The sequence below is a fragment of the Dipodomys ordii genome, unplaced genomic scaffold, assembly GCF_000151885.1.
Source record: "Dipodomys ordii isolate 6190 unplaced genomic scaffold, Dord_2.0 Scaffold40, whole genome shotgun sequence".
NCBI lineage: Eukaryota > Metazoa > Chordata > Mammalia > Rodentia > Heteromyidae > Dipodomys > Dipodomys ordii.
Window position 1 is genome coordinate 7,591,235 of NW_012267256.1, and position 24,168 is coordinate 7,615,402.

The following is a 24,168-nucleotide window of genomic DNA, read 5'->3' on the forward strand; positions in this document are numbered from 1 at the left end:
CATAACAAGTAACATGCAACCAATGATTACTATATGCCAGGCACTATTTGAAATGGTTCATGTCTTTTGATTAAATTCTTCAATAATTCTACATAATTGTACCTTTTTGCTCTCAGTAAGGAAACTCAAGACAAAGGTGTTAAGAAACTATTGATAAATTAGCCTAAACAGAAAGGACTATGGGATATTTGAACTACCTGTGTTTGAAAATGGAACCTTGTAAAAATTATTATAATGTCTACAGCAAGCACTACCTTTGTAGTCACTGATGTATCCTGGTAGTTTTCTTTCTTTTTTTTTGTGGTTAATTGGAGATAAGAGTCTCCCTGACTGAGGCCCTGGGTTCGATTCCTCAGCACCACATAAGCAAAAAGAAAAAAAGCCAGAAGTGGTGCTGTGGCTCAAGTGGTAGAGCGCTAGCCTTGAGCTGAAGAGCTGAGGGACAGAGCCCAGGCCCAGAATTCAGGCCCCATGACCGGACCCAGAAAAACAAACAAACAAATGAAAAGAGTCTCCATGACTTTCCTGCCCAGGCTGGCTTCGAACTACAATCCTTGGATCTCAGCCTCCTGAATAGCTAGTATTACAGACATGAGCCACCAGCACCTGGCTTGTATCTTGTTTTCAATAAAAGCTTCACTTAAGATTTTTCCTTCAAGAAAGACAAGAAAAAAAAAGAAAGAAACTATTGATATGGAGTTACTAACAACAGAAAAATAGATGACAGTATTATATTTTGGTGCAGGAATTGTCTGTAGCTTCTCTTTAGATAAAAATAGAAAGCACTGTAACTCAGGTGGTGGTACTGTAAGCCTTCACTGAAGGCTTGTATATTCTGAAGGCTTATACTTCAGTTGAGCTATTGGTTAAAAGTAGTCAAAAAGCTGGGCACTGGTGGCTGATGTCTATAATTCTAGCTACTCAGGAGGCTGAGATCTGAGGATTGTAGTTCAAAGCCAGCCCGGGCAGAAATGTCTGTGAGACTCTTATCTCCAATAAACCACTCAAAAACCCAAAAGTGGTGCTGTGGCTCAAGTGGTAAAGTGCTAGCCTTGAGCTGAAGAGCTGAGTGACAGTGTCCAGGCCCAGAGTTCAAGCCCCATGACTGACCAAAAATTAAAAAATGAGTCTAGAATCACTGGTTCATACCTATAATCTTAACAACTTAGGAGGCTGAGATCTGAGCATTATCTTCAAATCCAGCCTCAGTAGATACATGAGAGACTCTTACCTCCAATTAAACAACAGGTGGCCTAGCTTGAATAGTAAGGTGCCCACTGTGAGTGAAGAGCCCAAGTCAGAGTTCAAGTCCCCGTATTGGCACGAAAAATGAAATGTAAAGATTCAAAACAATTGAAGCCAATGTTGGTGGATTGTTCACAGGCATGAAAAAACTTCCTGTGTGAAATCTTGTCTCTCCACATTATCAGGTGAAGGAAAGATTTTCATTAACTAACATACAAACCATGATTGTTGCTCACAAACACCTTAAGATCTAAGTTAGATGGAGAGGAGAAGGAGTCTAAAGGAGAGTGGTTTTCACAGATGGCTTCAGCAGAAAAATTAACAGTGGGTTTTTTTTCACTTTTTTAGGAATATATTAGTTACCCAAGGGGGGTGGGGAAGAAAAATAAATTAGCTGCACAAGGTAGAATGTTCCCTTAATGGCTAGCTGATCGTTTCACGCACCTGTTTAAGTGTAAATGAAATCCTAAGGGTAAGTTTCTTGGCTTTACTGGGTATCTCATTAGCAAATCACCTGGCATGATCTGTCAATGGACAGTTCCCAGAAGCATTGTGTCATGGCACCACAAGTCCAGAAACTTACATAGCCAGTATAATGGCTAAGTAAGGTATTCTATAGATGAAATTTTAGTCGTTGGCTTCTAAAAGGTCAGATTCTGTTTTAAAAAATGTATATTTGGAGTATTCCTATATCTTAATCTGTGGATGCATGAAATGTTAGAATTGTCCTTTGCTCAAAATAAGTGTTTTTAAATACCCAGCTAAACAGGACCATTGTGGTTCAACTTGTTTCTTATTATAATATCCATAGACACATTCTTTGAGTGAATGGTTCCTATGTTACTACATTGTGTAGAAGAAAGAGCCTGTATATGTGTTCTGTTGAAGCTGGTCCCCTCTCTTGAGCTCTATCTTTGCTCTGAACTGATTTTGTCAACTCACTTGACCTGGGAAGACAGCGGCTGGAAATCCATGGGCCATACTCCAAGTTCTTTGCTTTATAAATAAATCAATAAAAGCTCAAAGAGCTGAAATTAGGATCAGCTCTGAGATCAGAGCCTAGTCTCTTAATCTTCAGAGAACAACCAATTCTAAGACAACAAAAACAAGATGCTTGGTTATTTAAGTTTAGTCTTAAGGGCTTTTAATGTTTTAATCTACCACTTAGAATGTTCTGGTACAGTTCAAAGTTTTTGGTTTCAGGATGAATGAGACCAGTTATTTTCCACCCAGGTGTTTTATTTCACCTGTGATGGCATCTATGATGTAATTACTGCCACCTTTTATGGGTAGGAATGATCTGGTCATCCAATTTCTCAGCAAAATCCATGAGCTACTTAAAGAACAAAACATAATTAGTAGCTTCACTGGTGGGTATTTTAAAGTTAGATAATGAAAGGAAGGAAGAGTGCAAGGGAAAAGGAAAGAACTGAATTCAGATAAATGGGAAGAAAAAGCTATTTCCCTCTCTTTGCTTGTAATACACACACACACACACCTATTTAGTAAACTATGTGAAGCAGAGTGGCTTACTGATTTTCTGTTCTTTAAAGTTTAACATAGAAGCTCTCAATCCTGACTCGTACCAGTGACTTTTCACTTAGAGTAAAAAGTTAAAATCTGAGTCATTGGTCATTTGTGCTAGTCATACCTGTCCCTCTACCTAGATATTATTATTTACTAGACTTAAGGATACATGTACTGGATGTGTGAAACTGTACAAGGAAACATTAAATCATGCAGAGAAGATAGAGCACAATTCTTCAGTGACAGTCAAAGGAAGGAGATAATTTCCTCTCAGCTCTAGAAAGTCAAACCCATATTTGATGTTGGTATAATTTGGGGAGGGAAAGGAGAAAAAAAATGTTTAAATAGGGATACAGGTGGACCCATTGCAACAATGAGATGTACAAGAAGCTATGTTGAAAAATGAACTTTACAATTTATGCGGGGTGGGGGGGGGGGTAGCTGAGGAGGGGGGAGGGAAGGGATGAGAGGGGAAAAACAAAGGAGGAGGCTGGATAAGAAATGTACTCATTACCTTGCTCATGTAACTGCATGTAACTGTCACCTCTTTGTACAGTATTTTCACAATAAAAAACTTAATTAAAATATATTTTTAAATGCTGAGCTCTGTTTTTTGAGCCATGTTTGGGAGTTCATATGGATTTGCAACCATTTCCTAGTGCTCTTGCCTATGTGAGAACCGTTAGCCATCTTTTGGCTTGTTGGTATTTTTTTGCAATGCTGTAGTGATTAATACCCCCAGGGTCTTGAACATAGTAGATAAGTGCTCCACTACTACCATTGGGTTGCATCCCAGGCTCCATTAATCATCATTGGCAGCTGGTGATGCTCATGTTCCTAGTGGTAGATGTTTATATATACCCACACATATACATGTATATATTTTATCTCTGATTAACCAACAAAAAGCCAGAAGTGGAGCTGTGGCACAGGTGTTAGAGCACCAGCCCTGAGCGAAAAAGCCAAATGAGAGCATGAAGCCCTGAGTTCAAGCCCCAGTACTGACACAAATAAATAAATAAAAATAAATAAATAGCAATCTTACCTGAGTCACTTTACCCTCAGAACTATAAACTGCTATTCCCAAGGTTCATATCTTGGAACACTGACCTTGTTTAAAATTTGTTTTGTAAAAGTTCCCAAGTTGGGCTGGGATGTAGCTCAGTGGCAAAGCACTTGCCTAGTAAATGCAACACCAAAAGACAAGACAGAAACCAAAAAAAATACATTTAAAATATCACAAGTTTTTCAAAGTCCCAACGCAGATCCAAACTTGTGATTTAAACATCTTTCCCAATACTATTGAACCTAATGTTTCCATAAACTTCGCAAGATCGAAGACGGGTGGCTAATTCTGGGAATAACACAATGTTTAGAAACACACTTCTTAGAGTCGATTACTCTGAAAGAAATAAAAGGTGGACGGACACTAACTGGTTCTCATGCCTAAGAAGCATTAGGACAGAGAAAAGTTCCCGGAACCCGCTCTAACTGACCGTTCACTCTGACACTGTGATTGCAATCCACGGGGGAGAAACCCAATACAGCACTAGAACACACACAGAGGGAGACAGGTCCGGCCCTTTAGTATTCAGAACTTCATCACAGAGCCTGAACACACAGAGCATCAAGCAGCCCAGGGTTGCTGGCTCCTGCTGTGCAGAGAATTGAAACGCCAGAAAGTAAAAGCCAGGTCCACAGATCATGGAAAACCACCAGTGAGGCCTGCTGACAGGTGAGCAGCCATCGTAGTTTCTTCTCTGGGCCTGAGTTTGTTCTTCCATTCGATGAGCTGACTTTGGCTTTGTTGTTCTGAATCATTGACTTGGTGACATGGCTAGCTTGCTCTATCGCTGGTCTGGGGGGAGGCAGCAGATTTGAATGTCTGCAAGGTCCAATCCAGCAGAAGAAATAACCAATGTAGATTCTTTGAGAACTATTCGAAATGAAGAGTGAGTTTCTCATTTACAGGGACAGTTCTTAGAGCACCAGCTGTAGGGATGTGGCACAGGGGAATGTTTTAAGCATAAGATCTCCTACAATTTTCAAAAATATATAGGCACAAAAAATCCTATGATTAGGTAAGCCTAAAACATTGTAAATGGACAGTTTTATTAATACATATTTTAACCACAAAGTACAAGAAAGGCATTTAGAGAAAGAAAAAGGGAACAAAAAGACATTTGGGCCAAATAAGAAAGAAATACTCGTGTTCTAGTCTGAGCTGAGCTGCAGGCTCCTATTTTCAACTTCTGCCCTAGTACTAGGATTCAGTGTTCTCTTACTTTTCAGAGCAATTACCACTTCTCACTTCAAAGACTTTGTAGTCCTTGGACTTCAGTCCAAGCATATGGCAGAAGATTACCCTAAAGATACAAATTAGAGGGTTGAAGAGGAGTTTGACCTCTTAATTCCTTTAGTTTGAACCTCAAAATCAGATATCTAATCCAGACTAGGACCAATGTACCCACAATTCCTCAAGGCTCCTGGGGTCTCCTTCGAGCTAGGTTTGGTCTCTGCTAGACCCCCAAACTCTCTCTATCTCTCCTGTCACATTGTAGGTCATGACGCATCATTGAATCTGTTCATGGGGGACCTAATAACTACAATTGTCTTTCCCAGATACCCATAATACTTTAATACTTTGTTAAGTGTTTTATATCACTTAGGTCACTTTAAGATTCCCAAACAATTCCATACATGAGTATAATTTTAGAAGAAATCAGAGGTCGGAAGCATTACACATTTCATCCAACTTTGCAACTTAAGTGGATGATCTGAGATTTGCAGTCAAGTGTGAAGCCCATATCTATCTATACTTTTTCAGGAGTGATACAGACAAAAGAGTTTTGTTTCCATCTTTCATGCTACTCCTAGGCATTCTTCCTCAATTTTGTCATTAGAAAATTCCCGTTAGCACTTTCCAAAGTATAATCACCTGTGATCGCAGGTTTGGGATTTTATAGGGCATGCATATTTCAAAATACATTTAGGACCAACAAAGGGCAGCCAAAATTTTATTATCCAGTTCAGGATACTTCTAAACCCATAAGTTAATGTTATTATCATTTCATTAAAGGAAAAGTATTTCAAGAATATGGGCAAACTGAGGCTAGGGATGGGATGGAGAAAGATGGGAAAAAATAACAGAAGTGACATTGATCAAGATACGTTGTACTTACAACTCGACCTGTGGAATTGAAACACCTTTGTACAACTACTTATTAAAATCATAATTATTATACAAGCACACACACACACACACACACATACAAGTAGATTGTAGATTCCTTGAACAAGGGAGTCTGCGTGTCATTGCCTCCATTCATGGTAAATATGTTCATGCACAAAGAGTTTCCAGGTAATGATTGTGTAATGTTGCTGTCCCTGAGTTTATTTTGCTCAAAGTTAGCACTCTACCACTTGCACCCAGCACTACTTCTGGCTTTTTGGTGGTTGATCGGAAATCAAAGTCTCAGAGACTCTCCTGCCTAAGTGGGCTTTGAACTACGCTTCTCATGTTTCAGCCTCCTGAGTAGCTAAGGTGACAGATGTCATCCACCAGTGAGTGCCCAGCTAGAGCTGTAAGTTTTTAAATGATGACGAGATCCCAGAACAAAGGGTTGATCTTGAATTTTATCTTTCTTCTTCTTCTTTTTTTTTATCAAGATATGATGTAATCATCGAAGTAAAATGATTTCCTTAACTAACATATAAACTCTTCCAGAGCCATGACTCTAGAGTAAACTATCTTAACAGCTACTTTACACTCTGCTACCATTTTAACAGCATCATTAGTTAGACAGATTTCAGGAAGAAAGTTCTGGAAACTTAACACTATTTATTTTCAAAATAAAAAAAACTTGTGGAAAAGTAGTATTTGTTAAAAATTTGGGAGACACAGGCACATCAACACACAACACATGAGGCGAATCTGCTCCCATCCCCCAAGCGGCATGCTCTTTGGATTTTGCATATGAGAAGTTTATAAATCTGCTCTGAGCATATTGTACCCACATTACCAGTCAGCATCAAACTGAAACTGGATCACTGACATATTACCAAAGAATCATATATTAGCATATCCCTTAATTGGAATCCTATTTGCTGGACTGTTGGCTTAGTATACTCACTCTGTCTTCAAAAGATCCATCACCTGAAAAAAAATCATCACCTGAAAAATAATCATAGGACCCTAAAGAGAAACAACAGTGTGCAAACACATTAACTTACAAAGTTTAACTACATTTTCTCTTTCAGGGAGATGGTAATCAATAGGCTAAAATAAGGAGAAATCAAGTTAAGAAACAAATGGTTGAAAGTAACCACAGAGGTTAAAAAATCTTTACCAGGGAAAATATGATATGTGTGTATATGTATATATAGTATGTAACTTACCTAAATAACACATCATAGTATTTTCTACCATATATAGCAGATACATGGTAGAATATAGATAGATAGATAGATAGATAGATAGATAGATAGATAGATAGATAGATAGATAGATAGATAGATAGATAGATAGGTAATACTGTGACGATTTATGAGATCAGTATCAAAGAAAGTTTCTACATTATGAAAAGTAGCAACATACTTGAGAACTTCAATTTTCTTCTCCATTTTCCAAGGTTTGCATTTGACATTAGCAATCATTTGTCTCTTCTCATCTAACTCTGCCTTCAATCTTTCCAATTCTTCCTGGTCAATTTCTTCTTCTTCCTCTCTTTAATGAAAAACCGAAACAAACCGTAAGATGAAGCTTTGCTTGACTCCAGAACTTAAAAAAGGCTAATGTTAGATACTCAGCATTTTGTTTAGCATAGACATATACAGTCAATATGAAGACCTATGCATTGGAACATTGATTCAGGATTATTGGAATTATTATAACGTTAAACAATACTGTTTTCATTCTGAAGTCCTGAAACAAATTTATCTTCTTCTATTCCTAGCCTTGAGCTCTCAGAACTAGGAAATATATGAAAATAACAGTTACAGATCAATAAAGATATTTGCCTCTTTCCTTTTTCCCTCATGTACCTAGTCTCTCTTCATTTAAAGGCTTTATTTTTCAATAAGGATAATAAATTAAATGTGAAGCTGTCTTTGAACTGCCCTTAAAATTTTTAAATTAGCCTTGTCTCAAGAGAAAGAGGGGAAAATGAAATGGAAAAAACTAAAAATCTATTGCTCAAAAGTAACCTAATCTGTTAATTAAGCTCAAGACTTCAATTGATAAAATTCAACCTGAAATATATTTGGTGGAAGAAAATCCCTTTGAAGAGAACTTCAAAGGAGTTTGAGTTCTCACTATGTTCCTAGTATTACAAAAATAGAGTCTGTAACTCAAAGAAAACAATCTAATACAAAGTACATGGCTGTAAGTGAACATTGTATAAATCAATGTTTGATAATAGATACAGATATTAAGCCATTGTCTCAATTTCAAACACATCTATTATACTTAATATGTGGTAATGAGACTGAGATTCTGTAAGTCACAATTTGCTTTGTCAGTTGGCCCAGTTTTATACTTAGATTATAAAAGCTATAAATAGGAACTCAATCTGCTTCCTGTTGGCTTCCTGCTACTTCCTGTTTGCTTCCTGGTGTAACCTTAAAAACACTTTTTTCCCTCCAGGAGCTGAAGGAGCTCTCCATACCTTCAGTGAGTCTAATCTGCCCGTTCTCCCAATGCTAGCAGACTCAGATTGATCACCCTCTACACAAATCAGCTGCTCAGTTTCGCCTCTACCCTGTCATTTCTATCTTTCCATTGTTCATTCAGGTTGTAGCTGCTTCCTAAATCTGCTATCATCATATTTTTTTTAATTCTCTATCTGACTACTCAGTAGTCTAGTCAACAGTTGCTTTATTTATAATACTTTAATGGTTTTCTTTCCAAATTTTCTTTAATTAGCTGTTGAAGTCTAATTCCTCATTAGACCATGACTAATAAACAAACTATAAAGTATTCAGTGCCACTCAGAAGTATATTTTGTCATTCAATAGACTCAGGACTAAGTACTAGTTACTAGTATATTTTTGATTGCCATTAGATTATTTATGTTTTAATTACCATTAGTTTATTATGTAAAAAATCTATGGTGCTCTATAACCACGGCATAAAATAATCAATACTTTTCAATTCCACTTACATTCATAGTCAATTGTTTCTTTTTAATTTGCCATTGTACAATATATAGGTTGGTTTGACTTAAGAAGGTAAAACATGTTTTAATGCAAGTAACTGACATTATTTCTCTATTAAATCTAAATTATACCCTTATTTATTTATGCTGGTACTGAGTTCTGAACTTATCACTGAAACATGCCTATAAAACTGAAATTTTTACTGGTTGTTTTTCAGATAAGGTCTTGAAAGCTACCTACGTTAGGAACAGCTTTTTGTTGAGAAGGATCTCACAGACTCTTCTTCTGACTGAGATAGTTTTGAACCACGATCACAACAATCTTAGCTTCTGAAGTAGCTAACATTACAAATATGAGTCACTGGCACCTGGCTGAAGATGTTCCTGTGGCTGAAAACAATTATTGAACTGGCTGTTGGTGGCTCCTATCTGTAATCCTAGCTACTCAAGAGGCTGAACTTGGGACAATAACAATCTGAAGCCAGCCTGTGCAGAAAAGTTCACTCAACTGCTGTTCACCTAATAGCTAGGCACAGTTGTTCTACCTATATGTGAGACTGAGATCAGGAAGATTGCAGTTCCAGCCAAGCCCATGCAGAAAAAGTTTCTGAGACTCTATCTTATTGGGAGACTATGGATATTATGATATACACCTGTGATCCCAGCTACTTAGGTACAAATAGGAGGGTTATGATCTGAGACCAGCTTATGCAAAAGACTCTACCTGAAAATTACACTAAAGCAGAAAAGGTTGGAACCATGTTCAAGTATTAGAGTATCTACCCAGCAAGCACAAGACCCCAAGTGTATATTCAAAACTTCCCTGGATATTGTGGAGTTATTATCCCAAATCTAGTGTTCACATCAAAGCAAACTATAATCACTCCCTGCCAGATGCTGGTGATATAGAAAAGACATTTATTTCTACACTGAATGACTCCAGACTGGGATATTTTTTAAGACTTTGTTATTAATTGTTGATTGTTCCCAGGAGGACTATACTCTGCTGTGGAATATACTGATCGACAGATAAGTTGTCTTTAAATATGCAAGGAATTAAAATACTGCTCTCACTAACATTACAAAGAAACTACTTTTCTAGGAACACACCACAGAAGGGTTATTCATAATTTTTTAAAAGATGTAGGATACATACATTTTTCTTTCATCTTCCAAACTTTAGAATTAATCTGTGCAAGAACAAAATTTCTATCTTAAGCTCAATTAAACAGTTGTTAAGGAAAAGAAGGCATAACATCTGAATGTTTCACTACTATGAATATATTACTTATTCTCTTAAAACTGGGTCAGACAAAAGTCTCTAATGCTATTATAAATACTCGAAAATGTCTAACAAGGCAGTATTTTTTAACTGTCTCCAAAGAAGGAGCCTCAATTTCAGTTGATTTCAAATGGATTGTCAGTGAAGGGGAAATTCCCTGGGGCATTGCTTGAACATGTTCACAATAACAGACCCTGGATGAGTTGATACAAATCCATGTGCTCTGGTTTTTCTACTAATTTACTTTGAAGTGTATTTGCTAATAATTTTTTAAAGAAAATAGTTTCTTATCTTCAAAATCAACAATAGAAAGTAGCCCCTAAAATATTGATCTGAAACATCAAAATCATCATAAACAATCAATATCATTATTTAGATTAGACCAAATGTGTTCATGTGATTATAATTTGCAACATCTATGGGGGAAAAGTTGTCACACATGGGTCTTATGGGATTCTCTGAATCAAAGTGACAATGAAGCCAGTTAAGAATAGACCCTATGTTAGGACCAAAACCTATCTGATTCACCTGGTTCTATCTCACAGAGGATCATACATTGACCAGAAGATCAGAGAAAATTCTACCTTACTTACATTTTTAGAAGGACTTCCTGGGTATAAATGAAGAGAAAAAGCAAATTCTGGAACATAGCCTGTAGCATACACATGTCTATTGATGAAATTTATTCAATGAAATACTACTGTCACCAAGCTGAAGGCTTGCGAATAGGACATAATCCTGTATAATAATAGAACTTACAGTCCTAACATTATATGGGACTTAAAAATTGATTTCACCTTATTTCTACAAAGAACCAAGATTTTTAAAAATACAACATAAAAATAAGTAAATAGCTTGGTATTCAATAGGAAAAGGACAGAAATGTAGAAACTTAAACTAGACTTACACTAAAATATAAAGCAGATGGGATTGAATTTATTCTAAAAAGAAATGCCCTTTGAATGCTAGATACAGCGTAGTCTCATATCATTCATAAAAGTTTAAAATCCAGCCAGCTTGTAATCCCAGCTACCCAGAAGGCTGAGATCTGAGGATTGCAGCTCAAAGCCAGCCTGGAGAAGAAAGTCTGTAAGATTCATCTCACCAACTAACTACAAAAGAAGGAGGAGGAGGAGGAGGGGGGGGAAGAAAGAAAGAAAGAAAGAAAGAAAGAAAGAAAGAAAGAAAGAAAGAAAGAAAGAAAGAAAGAAAGAAAGAAAGAAAGAAAGGAAGGAAGGAAGGAAGAAAGGAAGAAAGAAGAAAGAAAGAAAGAAAGAAAGAAAGAAAGAAAGAAAGAAAGAAAGAAAGAAAGAAAGAAAGAAAGAAGCCGCCAACAGTAGAGCTGTGGCTCAAGTGGTACAGATCTAGTTTTGAGCACAAAAGCATAGGGACAGCTCCCAGGTCCTGAGTTCAAGGCCCAGGACCAGCACGCACACACACACACACACACCTTTAAAAACTATTCTTTCCTCTTAAACTATGTATCACCATCGTTTTCCAACCCCTACTCTGTAAAATAATGTGACTTAAGTTTATTCATGAGGAGTTTTCTACTTAATTTAGAAACAATGTACATATAATTAGTGGGATAATTTCGAAATAATCAAGTTATTTATAATAGGTTAATAACCTATTATGATTTAAATATATCACCAAGGACTTTCTCATACTCCATTCTGTATATATTCCTTTGAAAAACACAAAAATAATTAAATTAAGTGGACTAAAATGGCAGAATTAGATTAAGCCTGTCCTACTGAAACTAGTTTTAATTATCAATTTTAATATCAACAAGTATCTACTAGGAATGGACTTCCTTCAGTGTCAGATGACTTTGAATCAGTAACACATTCCATTATATATCAAGTGTCACTTACGCTCCTCTTCTCAATCTCCTCCTTCTTTCTTTTTCTCTCGCCTTCCTTGTTTCTTCATCCTCTGGTTCAGGTTCTGGGTCATCTTCATTGATAACATCTCTCTTCCGTTTCCTCTTTGGTCTTAAGCTCTCTCTCCTAGGTAGTTTGTCTCCCTCTTCTTCACCTAAATATGTTGATGATTCCATGAGCAACATCAGAAAGTGTTTTTTCTGTCTCTCTCTTTATATATATATATATATATATATATATATATATATACACATATATATATACATATATATATGTACATATATATGTATGTATACATAATATATACGTATAAATACAGAATGTATATGTATATATGTATGAATATACATATCTATACACATGTACACATATATATGCATATATACAGAATAATGATTTAAAACAGGAAGGGAGAAAGAAAGTAATTGAAAGGGTGAAGTTAAAGTGTGTCATATGCACGTATGTTGGCATTTATGACAATGTGGATGAGCTTTGATGATGTTAAGTGGAATAAGTTAGTTACAGAAAGACAAACATTGGATGCTTCCACTTGTCTAAGGAAAGGTGCCTGAATTACTCAAGATCAGAAGGAGAGAATCAAATATTGAGGTCAGAAAAAGAGGAAAATGAAAAGGTTTTGACCAACAGTTGTAAAGTTGCAAATTATCCAAGAATAATAAATTCTTGTGATAACTATATACAATATTGTGCCTACACAATCATCAGTTTCCTTTGTTACACATCCACTGGCTCAACAAACCCCAAACTGAAAATATTCATTAAAAAATTTGCCTTTTCTCCATGTGTACAGGTGGTTTTATTCTTGTCATTATTCCATTATTCCATGAACAGTAGAGTATAACAGCTATTGCTAGTATTTGTATTGTATTAGGTATTATAAGTAATATTAAAGATTAAAACATAAAGGGATGTGCGTAAGGTGACACAAAAGTACTTTCCATCTTACATAGGAAATTAAACCATCTACAGATTGTTGTATATACTCCAGTATAGTCCTAGAACTAATTCCCAATACATACTCAGTGATAATTTAGTTAACAATATTGTATCATCCATTTTGAAAGTTATTAAGATGACAGATTTCAAAATGTGCTTTCTTATAATAATGAAAATGAATAAAGATATTGAAAACTTGATTAATCAATGTGACTTAACATACAAAGAACAGTACCTAACAACAGCACAAAATAAGTTTGGGGTACTTTGAATATTTGCTACAGGAACTCATATATATATATATATATATATATACACACACACACACACATATATATATATTATATTCTTTTATTCTTTATGCCAGTCTGGGGGCTTGAACTCAGCCTGGGAACTGTCTCTGTGCTATTTTGCTCAAGACTAATACTTCACCACTTAAGCCACAGCTCCACTTCTAGTTTTGTTGATAGTTAATTGGAGATAAGAGTTTCATAGGCTTGCCTGTCCTTGCTGGCTTCAAATCACAACCTCAGACAGCAGCCAGCTCAGTTGCTAGGATTATAGGCAGGAGCTAGTGGTACCTGGTTTATATTCTGATCCATAAACAAGCGCCAATACATTCAAGAGTCTACGCATCATACAAGTTTTATTATTTCAACCATAAGAGAATTAAATTTTTAAAATATCTTTTAAGAATTATTTATTTAGAGGCTGGGAAGGTGGCTCAGTGGCAGAGTGCTTGCCTTGCATGCCTGAGGCCCTGGGTTCAATTCCTCAGTACCACATAAGCAAAAAGAAAAAAGCCGGATGTGGCGCTGTGGCTCAAGTGGTAGAATGCTAGCCTTGAGCTGAAGAGCTGAGGGACAGCGCCCAGGCCCAGAGTTCAGGCCCCATGACTGGACCCCCCCAAAAAACAAGATTTATTTATATTTATTTTATTTATTTATTTGTATATGTATTATTAAGAATTATTTATTTATTTTATAGTACTGGAGTTAGGACTCAGGGTCTTTACTAAGCACTCTTAGTTATGACTTAAGTCATAACTTCATGCCTTGGATAATTTTTAGGTAGAATCGCATGCTTCTGGAAGATACTGATCCTTCTACCTTCATCTTCCAAGTAGTTGAGAGGACCAACATAAACCACCCTATCCAACAACTTTCAAAAAAGTTTAGTGGGGTGACAACAGATGTATGAGTGGAAACAATCCAATTTCCTTGAATTTAGTTTTTAATCTATTAAATTTGCCCAGTTTTATCCTACATTAAGTATGAATTCTTAAAATTACCTATTGCCATTTTAGAAACAAAAATCAGTTGCCAATGTTCAGATTCTAAGGAGAGAATTGGCTGCCCGCTAGACTCCCAATGCTGATGTCTGGCTCAAGTCACGGCACCAGGACCTATGTGAGATGCTGAGCCATTTTCACCTAGAAGACACTTGAGTGATAAAACAAAGGGCTTGTGAGGACTCACTGGCTGTCACAGTGTGTCCTGATTGTCCCCTAGCTACACTCTTCTTTAATTTCATTTTCAGTAAAATCAAAGCTTTTGCTCATGTAAGGTCACATCATGTGTTTGAGCTAAGTCTGTACAAAGTAAAAACAAGACAGTCAAATAAAACAGCCATGAGCTGGGTATAAAAGTTGTGCTCTTCCAGGTCAGTGCCTCCTGCCTTCATTCTGAGCTACTCTGGAGGCTGAGTATTTAGGATGAAGACTCAAAGTCAGACCAAGTAGGAATCAAAAAACAAAACAAAAGCCTGCTATCTCCAGCAAAAAAAAAATGGTGGATTCTAAGCATGAATCAAGTGGTAGAGCGTTAGCCATGCACAAGAAATCTCAGCATGGCCCTGAGTTTAAGCTTACATAATAGTGCATTAGTGTGCATGCACATGTGCACACACACACACACACACACACATTATTTTATTTGAATGGAAGCACCAAGCTAGTCAACTGTGTCAAAACAGCCAATGTATTCTATTATATGACCCATCTTAGAGGAAAACTATTATATTTGAAGACTTTTAAGGTAAAAGAAGAGCCATAAGAAAGCAAAATGTTTTGAACTACACCTAGATCACTAATAATTTATAAGTTGTATGTGTGTGTGCAAGAGAGAGAGAGAGAGAGAGAGAGAGAGAGAGAGAGGGAGGGAGAGAGAACTGCAAATGAGGATTTTCTTTGTTCTGTTTGTTTGAAACACAAGCCCACAAAATGACAGGAGGAATCCCCGGACTGCTACACTGAACAGGAGCTGGTTTCCTAAGGTATATTCTGCTTACTTGTGCTTTCCTCAGTATCCTCTTCTTTTTCCTCCACTTGGATTTTCACTGTTGAAGAAAGTATAAGTACAGCAATTACTTAAATGCCTGTATAATTGTTAATAACTGACTTCTACTTTTATTATTTCTATAACGATCTTGTGCAGTTAATAAAAACATTTCTCAATAAATGTGTCAAAGTGAACATTATTTGTTGAACATGTAGGGCCACAGCCTCTTGCACAATGCTAAGTAAAGACTGCTCTACTTTATAGCCTACGGAGATTTACAAAATCTATCAACTGTAAGCCTATCAGCTTAATTCAAAGTAACTTCAATGAAAATAAAATCTGCATTACAATAGCTACATTGAGGTTTCTTGGGTCATTTCGTTTTATGAGAAACTGAATTATTAGTAAAGCTATATCCACATGCCCAAACCAATTATGTTGTAATAACCAAACTACTTACGATATAGAAAATACATTCAAAGTAGCTTGAAGTAGCATGGGTAAGTCTTTAGAAAAAGTACTTAAAGGTCTCATCTTTCTGTATTTTAATGATTTTATAGGTATTATGCTAATACAACATATATGTCCCAATAGCTGATTTGCCTTGATAACAAAAGAATAGGTACATTCATAATTCCATATAACACAGTTTTGAAATTTGTTTGGCTGCAGTGAGGTTTGAACTCAAGACTGTGATTCCTAGGCATGTTCTAGCACTTGAGCCACATGCAAGCCCCTTTGTTGTCAGTTGTGGGGCCTGAACTCAGCCTGGGTGCTGTACCTCTGTTCTTTAGCTCAAGGCTAGCTCTCTACCACTGGAGCCACAGTGCCACTTCTGGCCTTTTCTGCTTATGTGGTGCTGAGGAATTGAACCCAGGGCCTCATGCATGCAAGGCAAGCACTCTACCGTTGAGCCACCTTCCCAGCCCAGCCTAGCCCTTTTTAACTTCAGTTATTTTTCTGGTAAGTTCTTGCGCTTTTATCCAGACTATGATCATGCTGCCTACACATGCCCATGTACCACTATACCCAGCACTCGATAAAACACTTGTTTTATTTCCCACCCCATATTCATATAGCATTTGGGTATTTTGTTTTTGTTTTTGTTTTTCCTTACTTTTATAAAAGAATATACAAAAGATTATATAAAAGTTTTAATAGTATGGTAATATAAACTAAACATTAATTGGCAAAGCTTTTTCTAATCCAACCTAATGTCCCCTGATTATGGGTTCAGTGACCAGAGATGGAACTCTACAACTTGCTTTAATAGAAATGAAGACTACACCACTGCATAAAACTCAATGTCTAGTGACTTATTATGTACATATTATATACATCAATTTATGTTTTTGACTTAAGGTAGAATGATATAAATCCAAAAAAGCAAAGGGCTCCGAGTAAATGAAACAATCTCTGGTTTTGTTTTTGCTGTTGCGCTCCAAAGTTTCTTATTCAGTGCCTGACAGGCATATTGAAAAGTTAGCATGCGCCAACGGTGTAAATGCCATTCACAAAGCAAATGATTATAAATGCCCTCTTTGCCTTTAAATACTATCTGCATAAAATGTTTTAGGATATGCAAAAATGTTATCACTGAACCTCAGCCTTGGAATGTGAGAATAAATATCCTTTTGTTCAGGGTGGACGTGCTCCTTCTGTTCCTGGTTGTAACTAGATCTGCACTGGACAAAGATTTTATGTCACTACTGAGAGCCTGCAGTAATGAAGGCAGACACTTCTGAGTAGATATTCCACATTCCACGTTAGGTCATGGTCTCTTATTTGCAATTAATGAAGCTTCTGGAGTCAAAGAAGAATTCCCTAGGAAGGCATATTAATGACGTGAGATTAGTCTTACAGCAAAGCCTTATCAGTATGAATAATATAAAAGGGTTGAGAACAAATAACAAAGACTGACCTACTGCCTATTAGGCCACACAGTTATAGAATGCAATTTTAATTTCACAATATATTGTGCTAATCAGAAATAATCAATTCAAGAGAGCATGTTGAATAGACAATTAAATAGAAGAGGAAAAGCCACAAAATGGAAAAAAAAAAAAGAACATAAGAAAATCTTTGGGAAGGTTTTGTATAGTAAATAAAAAGATGCCAAAAAAAGTCCTAAACCAAAATAGAACTTAGTTCTCTCTCCTCTTTCCTATCTCCTTCCTCCCATCCTTCTCCCTCCATTGGACATGGTATGATGAATTGAACTCAGGACCTCATGCTTGCTACACAAGCAATCTCCTACTTAACCCACATGCTTTGTCTTCAGATTTCCCTAATAACAAGATGAGCAAATGAGCAAGGCTGGAAGTCTTGTGTCACTTTCTCTGGTATACAATGGACAGTTATAAATGACCATTAAAGAAGTCCTATAAGAGAACTTTGAGGTCAAGTAGAAAACTGAACAAGAACTATGATTTCCAAGTGGTACAATGAAGAACATGAAAACACTGGCTTATCCCATTAATCCTAGCTACTCAGAAAGCTGAAATCTGGTTCAAAACCAGCCTGAGTAGACATATCCATGAGACTCTTATCTCCAATTAACCAGCAAACAACTGAAAGTGGTAGAGCATCCATCTTGGGAAATAAAGAAATGGCCTATTTCTTCCTCTTACATTGGTTTTCCTATAGAAACCCTGCTCCTGCATGGCCATCCCCAGGTTCTTATTAGGTAACATCTTGACTACACAGCATTATTTTGCCCAAGGAACAAGCATTTTTGACAGTCGTGTGGATAATAACTGTTTTGTTTTTTATCCAAACCCTCAACTTAAGGCAAAACTGGCATCAAAAACTAACTAGCAGCTCTGTGACCTACAGACTTCACTCTACCACAATCCTTGATGGATTTTAATGAAGCAGTATTTTCCCTGAAAATCACTGTCCACGCTAGTCTGTATTACCTCTAACTCCAAGCAATGTTAAAGAATCATGCTAAAAACCTCTCAGACAAAAGCCTGTTTATGCAAAGAATAAATTCAGAACACCTCAATGGGAGCAGGCACTGTCTTTCCTTTCCAAGATAATCTTTCCAATGGCCTGTTGCCACTCCTCTTAGCAATCCTGGTAGCTAAGTCCCAATTGTATGGCCCTCCCCCCATGCTCTGGCTGCTTCCCAAAGACTATTATGTCGTACTTTAAAAATAAGCCTTCTCTCAAAGAAATGGTCAAAGGACAGTAAAAGGACAGAAAATGGAGATCTGTCAAAAAGTTGGAGGCAACAAGCAAAACTGCATTGAAGCTTGCATACTTAAGAGAAGAAGATACAATTGGAGCAGATGAACTCCTAGGCAACCCAACTCCTTATTTCATGCAAACAGAGCCAGTAATTAAGAACCATAAAAGGAAACAACACCAAAATGTCACATTTCAGAGGCATGGGAGTTGTTCAGAAGAGCAGATGTTGTTCTGGACTTTCGTGTTTAATCCCTAGTGCTGAAAGTCCTTTATGCTTCTTCAGAATCTCAGTCATCAAGTGGCTGAATGACACACTTGGTCCTCTGACCTACATTTAGCTCTTGAAAGCAATGTGTTTGACACCAGATTAATAGTTCAGAAACTGAAGCCTTATTTATTCAATTAACACTGATGTGTGCCAACAAAATTGTACAGAACAAATGCCTGGGGTAGGAGTATGTAGCTGCTATTAAATAAAATACCCTGACTCTTAAGAAGAGTCTGGTGAGTTAATGAACGCATGACTTCAGAACAATGAGTTCTGAGATTAAGTATGTGCATTTGTGCCTATTAGTCAATTGGATATTTGTACCTCAAGTTCATAGAAAGGTTTCAGATGGAAATAATGAAGCAGAGATGTGGGATCTAACTGGCACCATCTTGGCCATGTGGTAAATAGGGAATTGCATTTAATGGGTTCCATTTTGTCTTCATGGTAGAGGAAGGGGAAGTCCCACCTCCCAGATGATAGGCATGCCTGAATTCCTAGAAGCAGGGTTTTGGGTGATAGCTTACTGGACCTGTCAGTCCTGTGCTTTGTACTTGAGAAACTCTCGAGTTTTCTGTGACCCTGCCCCCTGACTTGACCCTATTTGAGGGTCAGTTCAGCTTCCTGTTTTGTGTCTCTGTGGAGAACATGGTGTCCCACTTCAGCTCTCCATTGGGTTGATCGGAGTTGTTGACATGGTTTTTCTGCTCTTTCTTTCCTCTCCTGCGCTCATGGCTCAGTTTTCTGACACTGTTAAGTGTATTCAAAGGGCTGCAGGCCTTGGTGACAGGAGTCCACCTGCAGACGCCAGCTTTCTAATAAAGACTCCCAAGTCGACCTCTCAAAATGTGGCTTCTCTGGGTGTTGCCAGATGGATTTACATTACAACAATACAAATCTGGAATTATTATCATATAGTTCATCATTAAGCCAAAAGGGTGAGATCACCAAGAAAATGAGTTCAGTAAACAAACAACAAACAAGAAACAGATCATGGAAATCTCAACGTTAAAAGGACACAGAGAAGAAAAAGCAACCAAAGGGCCTGCAAATGAGCCATCCGTGAGGCAGAAGGAAATAAGACACCATGGAAAGTATGTGCTGTGCACCATAGAGGTGCCATGAGCAGCTAAGGCAGCAACTACAAGGACTGAAGTTTTGCTACTGAAAATGTTCTTGCATTCTCAAAGAAAGATCCAGTAAAAATGAGAAATTGATGATGAGTGTTATTAAACGAACTCCCTTGAACAGTGTACAAACAACACGAATAAGATCAGCATTTTTATTTCAATTCTGTTCTGTTGTTCTTGTTGCTTATCTGACTGAGACTTTATTAAGAGACTGAGAAACTTATGAATACATTGTTGCGTATATTTTGGGCCACGGATTGCCAGTACAAATATATGAGACTAAAATGTCAGGATGGAAGAAAGCAAGAGAGATGAAAAGACAAGCAGGAAGAAATAAGGAGAGGAAGAACATAAAAAATAGGAAATTAAAAATATATAACAAAGTGGGAATTGTAACATATGCTGAAAAGAGATAAATACAAAGCCAAATATAAGGCAAAATGTACTTTGGTCCTTGGAACCAATGATAAATGTATTTATATATACGATTGCCCTCTGAAGCTGCAAAAGAATTGGTTTCAGGCCCCCCATGTCTACTAAAATCTACAGATCCTCAAATACCTTCTATAAAATGACCTAGGATCTGCATAACCTGGGTATCTTTCTGAGTGCTTTCACTCATCATCAGGTAGTTTATAATACCTAATAAGATGCAAACAAACAGTGTATTTTATTACTTATGGAATTATAACAAAGAAAATGATTTTACATGTCCAAGATACTAGGGTTTTTTCTGAAATTTTTCCTGAATTCTGATAATGCTGATGGTGAGGTAGAATCTGATATGGAGAAAAAAGTGTGTATGAATGCATGCATGTGTGTATGTGTGCGTGTGCACATGTGTCCCAAGAACTACACCTAGATCCTTGGCTTTTCTAAACTGGAAACAAACAAACAAAGTAAATGAATCCACAGTTCAAAAGGAACAAATAAACTTCATCCTAAGGAAGAATTTCCCAGCCATTTGGATATATGTTGAAATCACCATGATACTGAGGTACAATCTCCTCATATACAGCATGCCAGCTCTTTGTTTACATTCATTTATTATGACACTAAAACTGTAGGTGAGATAGAGAACAGAAGTCATTGCCAATAAAACCAAACAAAAAAAAAAATGAGTCATGATCCTTCTTCCTCTAGAAAAATGTTTCCCTGAGACATCACTCAGATCTCAGGCTCTGAAATCACTTCTATTATATACCACTTTTAGGTAAGGACAAGAGATGTTCATGGCATTCATTTTTGACAATTCTCATTTATCCAAATGATCGAATTTTGCATGATAACATTGGAAGCAGTGAGCAAAGAGAATGATTAATTTTATGTCACTCCAATACCTTAATAAACTTGCAAATACCTTAATAAACTTCCAAATGTAGAATGAGATACTTCTAACTTAAATGTCATCAAAGTAGCTGGGACAAAGGTTTAATTTGATGGAGGTAGGCTAACATTCCCTCTGCATGGCCCAATACTTTCTCATCTTCCTTCACTCTAACTTTGAGAAAACTGAGAGCCACATATACTGTTAGGGAAAAGATCAAAACACCCTAGTGGAAACTTTTATAACAAATGCCAACAAAAAAAAAATTGGTCCTATTTTTCAAACATTAAGATGTCTTGGACATGCTAAATAATTATTTTTAAATTTATGTGGATTTCAAATTATAAAGAGAATAATAATTTTGATCTGTGGTAAGACTCAACCTCCTAAAAGAACCCAAAGAATAGTTATTATAATAATAGTCATAGTCCAGTGTTTTCTCCTTCAAGATTATGCTCATTTTTGAAGCTCTGTCCCCCATCCCAACAAATAGAGAATAAATAGCTGCTGCTGACTGTTTTATTAAAAGCACAGTATAAAATATTGCAGCTGCCAACTGGAACAGAATAAAGTCTGTGGAGAAACACATTTTCCTGTGTGTGAGGTTGCGAACAAAGGATTGCTAAGGCTAAGAAGAAAAGAAAGAAGAAAACTCACTCAAAATAAAAATTCCCTCTCTATCCTTTTAGGATGAAAAGAATTTTTATGTACATATACAAGGAGGAATAGGGATGTGCATTAACCATGCATGCACTTGTCCTCTGGCTTTTATTATACAAGAAATTATAATTAAGCCCAGGCTGAGCAAAGTGAGTAGTTGGTATGCTTCCAAATTCTCCCACCCCTGAGCTAGAAGAGCAAATATGAAATGCTGAAACACAGTTCTTCACATGGAGAATTATAGGCTAGAGTATTTGTGTTGTTTTTTTAATAAGATTTTTATTGTGAAAATACCGTACAGAGGGGTTACAATTACATGGGCAAGGTAATGAGTATATTTCTTATCAAGCATTGTTGCCTCCTCCTCGGGCTAGAGTATTTGTAAGAATCTTCAATTAGTTATTTTATAAGACCATCCATCCACACAAAGAACAAAAGCAGGGTTTTTTTTTTTCTATGTGGTTTGGACAGTTGGCTTTTTCCCCCCTTTTAAACAATACAAATTCAATAAGCAACGAGTTAGAATTCTCTGTGGTTACAAATTTAGTCAGTGGTGAGTGTGGCTTTTTCTTTGCATTTAGATTATTTGTGGTGGGGGGAGAGAATGTGTTGTCCTAATAACTATTCAGAGCATGTGCTTTCTCTTTGCCATTACCTCCATAAAGGACAACCACTGTAAATAAGTGTGGTGAAATGCAAACCCTTGTGAGTTTTCATGGCTAAAACCTTTTTATAGTAATAAGATATGAAAATAACAACTGGATGAAAACGCAAATGTGTGGAAACCCTAGCTGCTATGTTCTTAGCCACGGATTACTGAAAACACAAAGGAATCTTTCTGCTCTCTCCCTTGCATTTCTGCAACGCTCCAAGCGATAGAGAAGAATGGTCACTAGGATGGCGAGATAAACAAACAAAATTTAATAAACAAAAAACACTAGAGAACTGTGAGATCAATGAAAGCAGAGAACTGTTCCAGAAGCATAAAGAGGCTTGCAAGGCGAGATGAACTCTGCCTGCATCTTTATCCTTCCTTTGTTCCCATCAGAGATGGAAATTAATGCTCATTAGCATACATTAGCAAATGTTAATCAGCATCTTCTAGAGAACAAAAGGATGTGGGGGCAGGGTAGAGGTGGGTCTGGTAGTTAGGAAGGTCCTCAACTGAAAACTAAGCAGAAAAGAGAAAAGAAAACTCAGGATCTGAATGTGTGGTTTCTTCAAACTTGTAAGATCTTTCTGATAAATAGTAAAACTGCACCAAGAAGTACAACTTATTACCACCACTATATACTAGTGAGAAATCTGAGGTTTCAAATAGTTACTTGCCTTTCTGACATTTATACAAGAATACATAATCAGAATTCAAACTCATGAGCATGAGTATAAACTCCAAAACTAATGTTCTTAAACACTATAATTCATTATTCATTAAGATGAAACATCTATCTTCAAAGTGAAAATGGACAAACTAACAAGATTCACATCCAAGATTTATCTGTGTTGAAGAGCTCTACTACTGAGATCAGTAAACACTAGTTCAATCTCACCCTTCTAGCAACAAAACTAGGAGAATGTTTTAACAAAGGCCAAAAGGCTTGCCAAAGGTTATACAACTAGTATAGAGCAAAACCATGATTTAAACCTATCTTCTAGGTCCACATACAGTTGTTTTTATGCTGTGCTGCCTCAGGCACAGCCATTGTTAAAAAAAAAAGTTCACCCCAAAGTTGCAACATCTTTGTTATAAAACCAACAATAATGAATGGAAATGTCTCATTTCACAGTGATTCTAAAATAGATAGGACACTTACCTGGACCCAAATTTAGCTTCCTGCCAACAACTGCATTTTCTATAATAGCAAAAGACTGACAAAAACTAAAGGCCACATTTACTCTGCAGACTCTATTCATTTTAGGAGCTTCTCAAGGGTCTTGGTCCAGGCTTTACCACAGCAGATGCTCAAAAGGATTATCGAGTCAAATTTAATCCAGAAAACAAAAAGAGAAAAAGTCGTAACAACGGACTGTTTCTAGAGCAAATTATTATAGAAGGAAGCAATCCCAATATTTTCTTTTCTTTTTTTTTTGGAGGGGGGTCCGGTTGTGGGGCCTGAACTCTGGGCCTGGGCCCTGTCCCTCAGCTCTTCAGCTCAAGGCTAGCGCTCTACCACTTGAGCCAAAGCACCACTTCCGGCTTTTTTCTTTTTGCTTATGTGGTGCTGAATCGAACCCAGGGCCTCAGGCATGCAAGGCAAGC

At 36.9% G+C, this 24,168-nt stretch overlaps 1 protein-coding gene across 1 annotated transcript in view; it reads right to left on the reverse strand.

The window, feature by feature from the left end:
• Tmc1 (transmembrane channel-like 1) overlaps positions 1-24,168 on the reverse strand; it is a 116,537-nt gene that overhangs the window by 81,074 nt on the left and 11,295 nt on the right. The window contains exons 2-3 of the mRNA XM_013018431.1: positions 15,342-15,389; positions 12,087-12,249 (exon numbers count right to left, since the gene is read on the reverse strand). Coding sequence (XP_012873885.1) covers positions 12,087-12,249; positions 15,342-15,389 — 211 coding nt within the window. The remainder of the gene's footprint in view (positions 1-12,086; positions 12,250-15,341; positions 15,390-24,168) is intronic.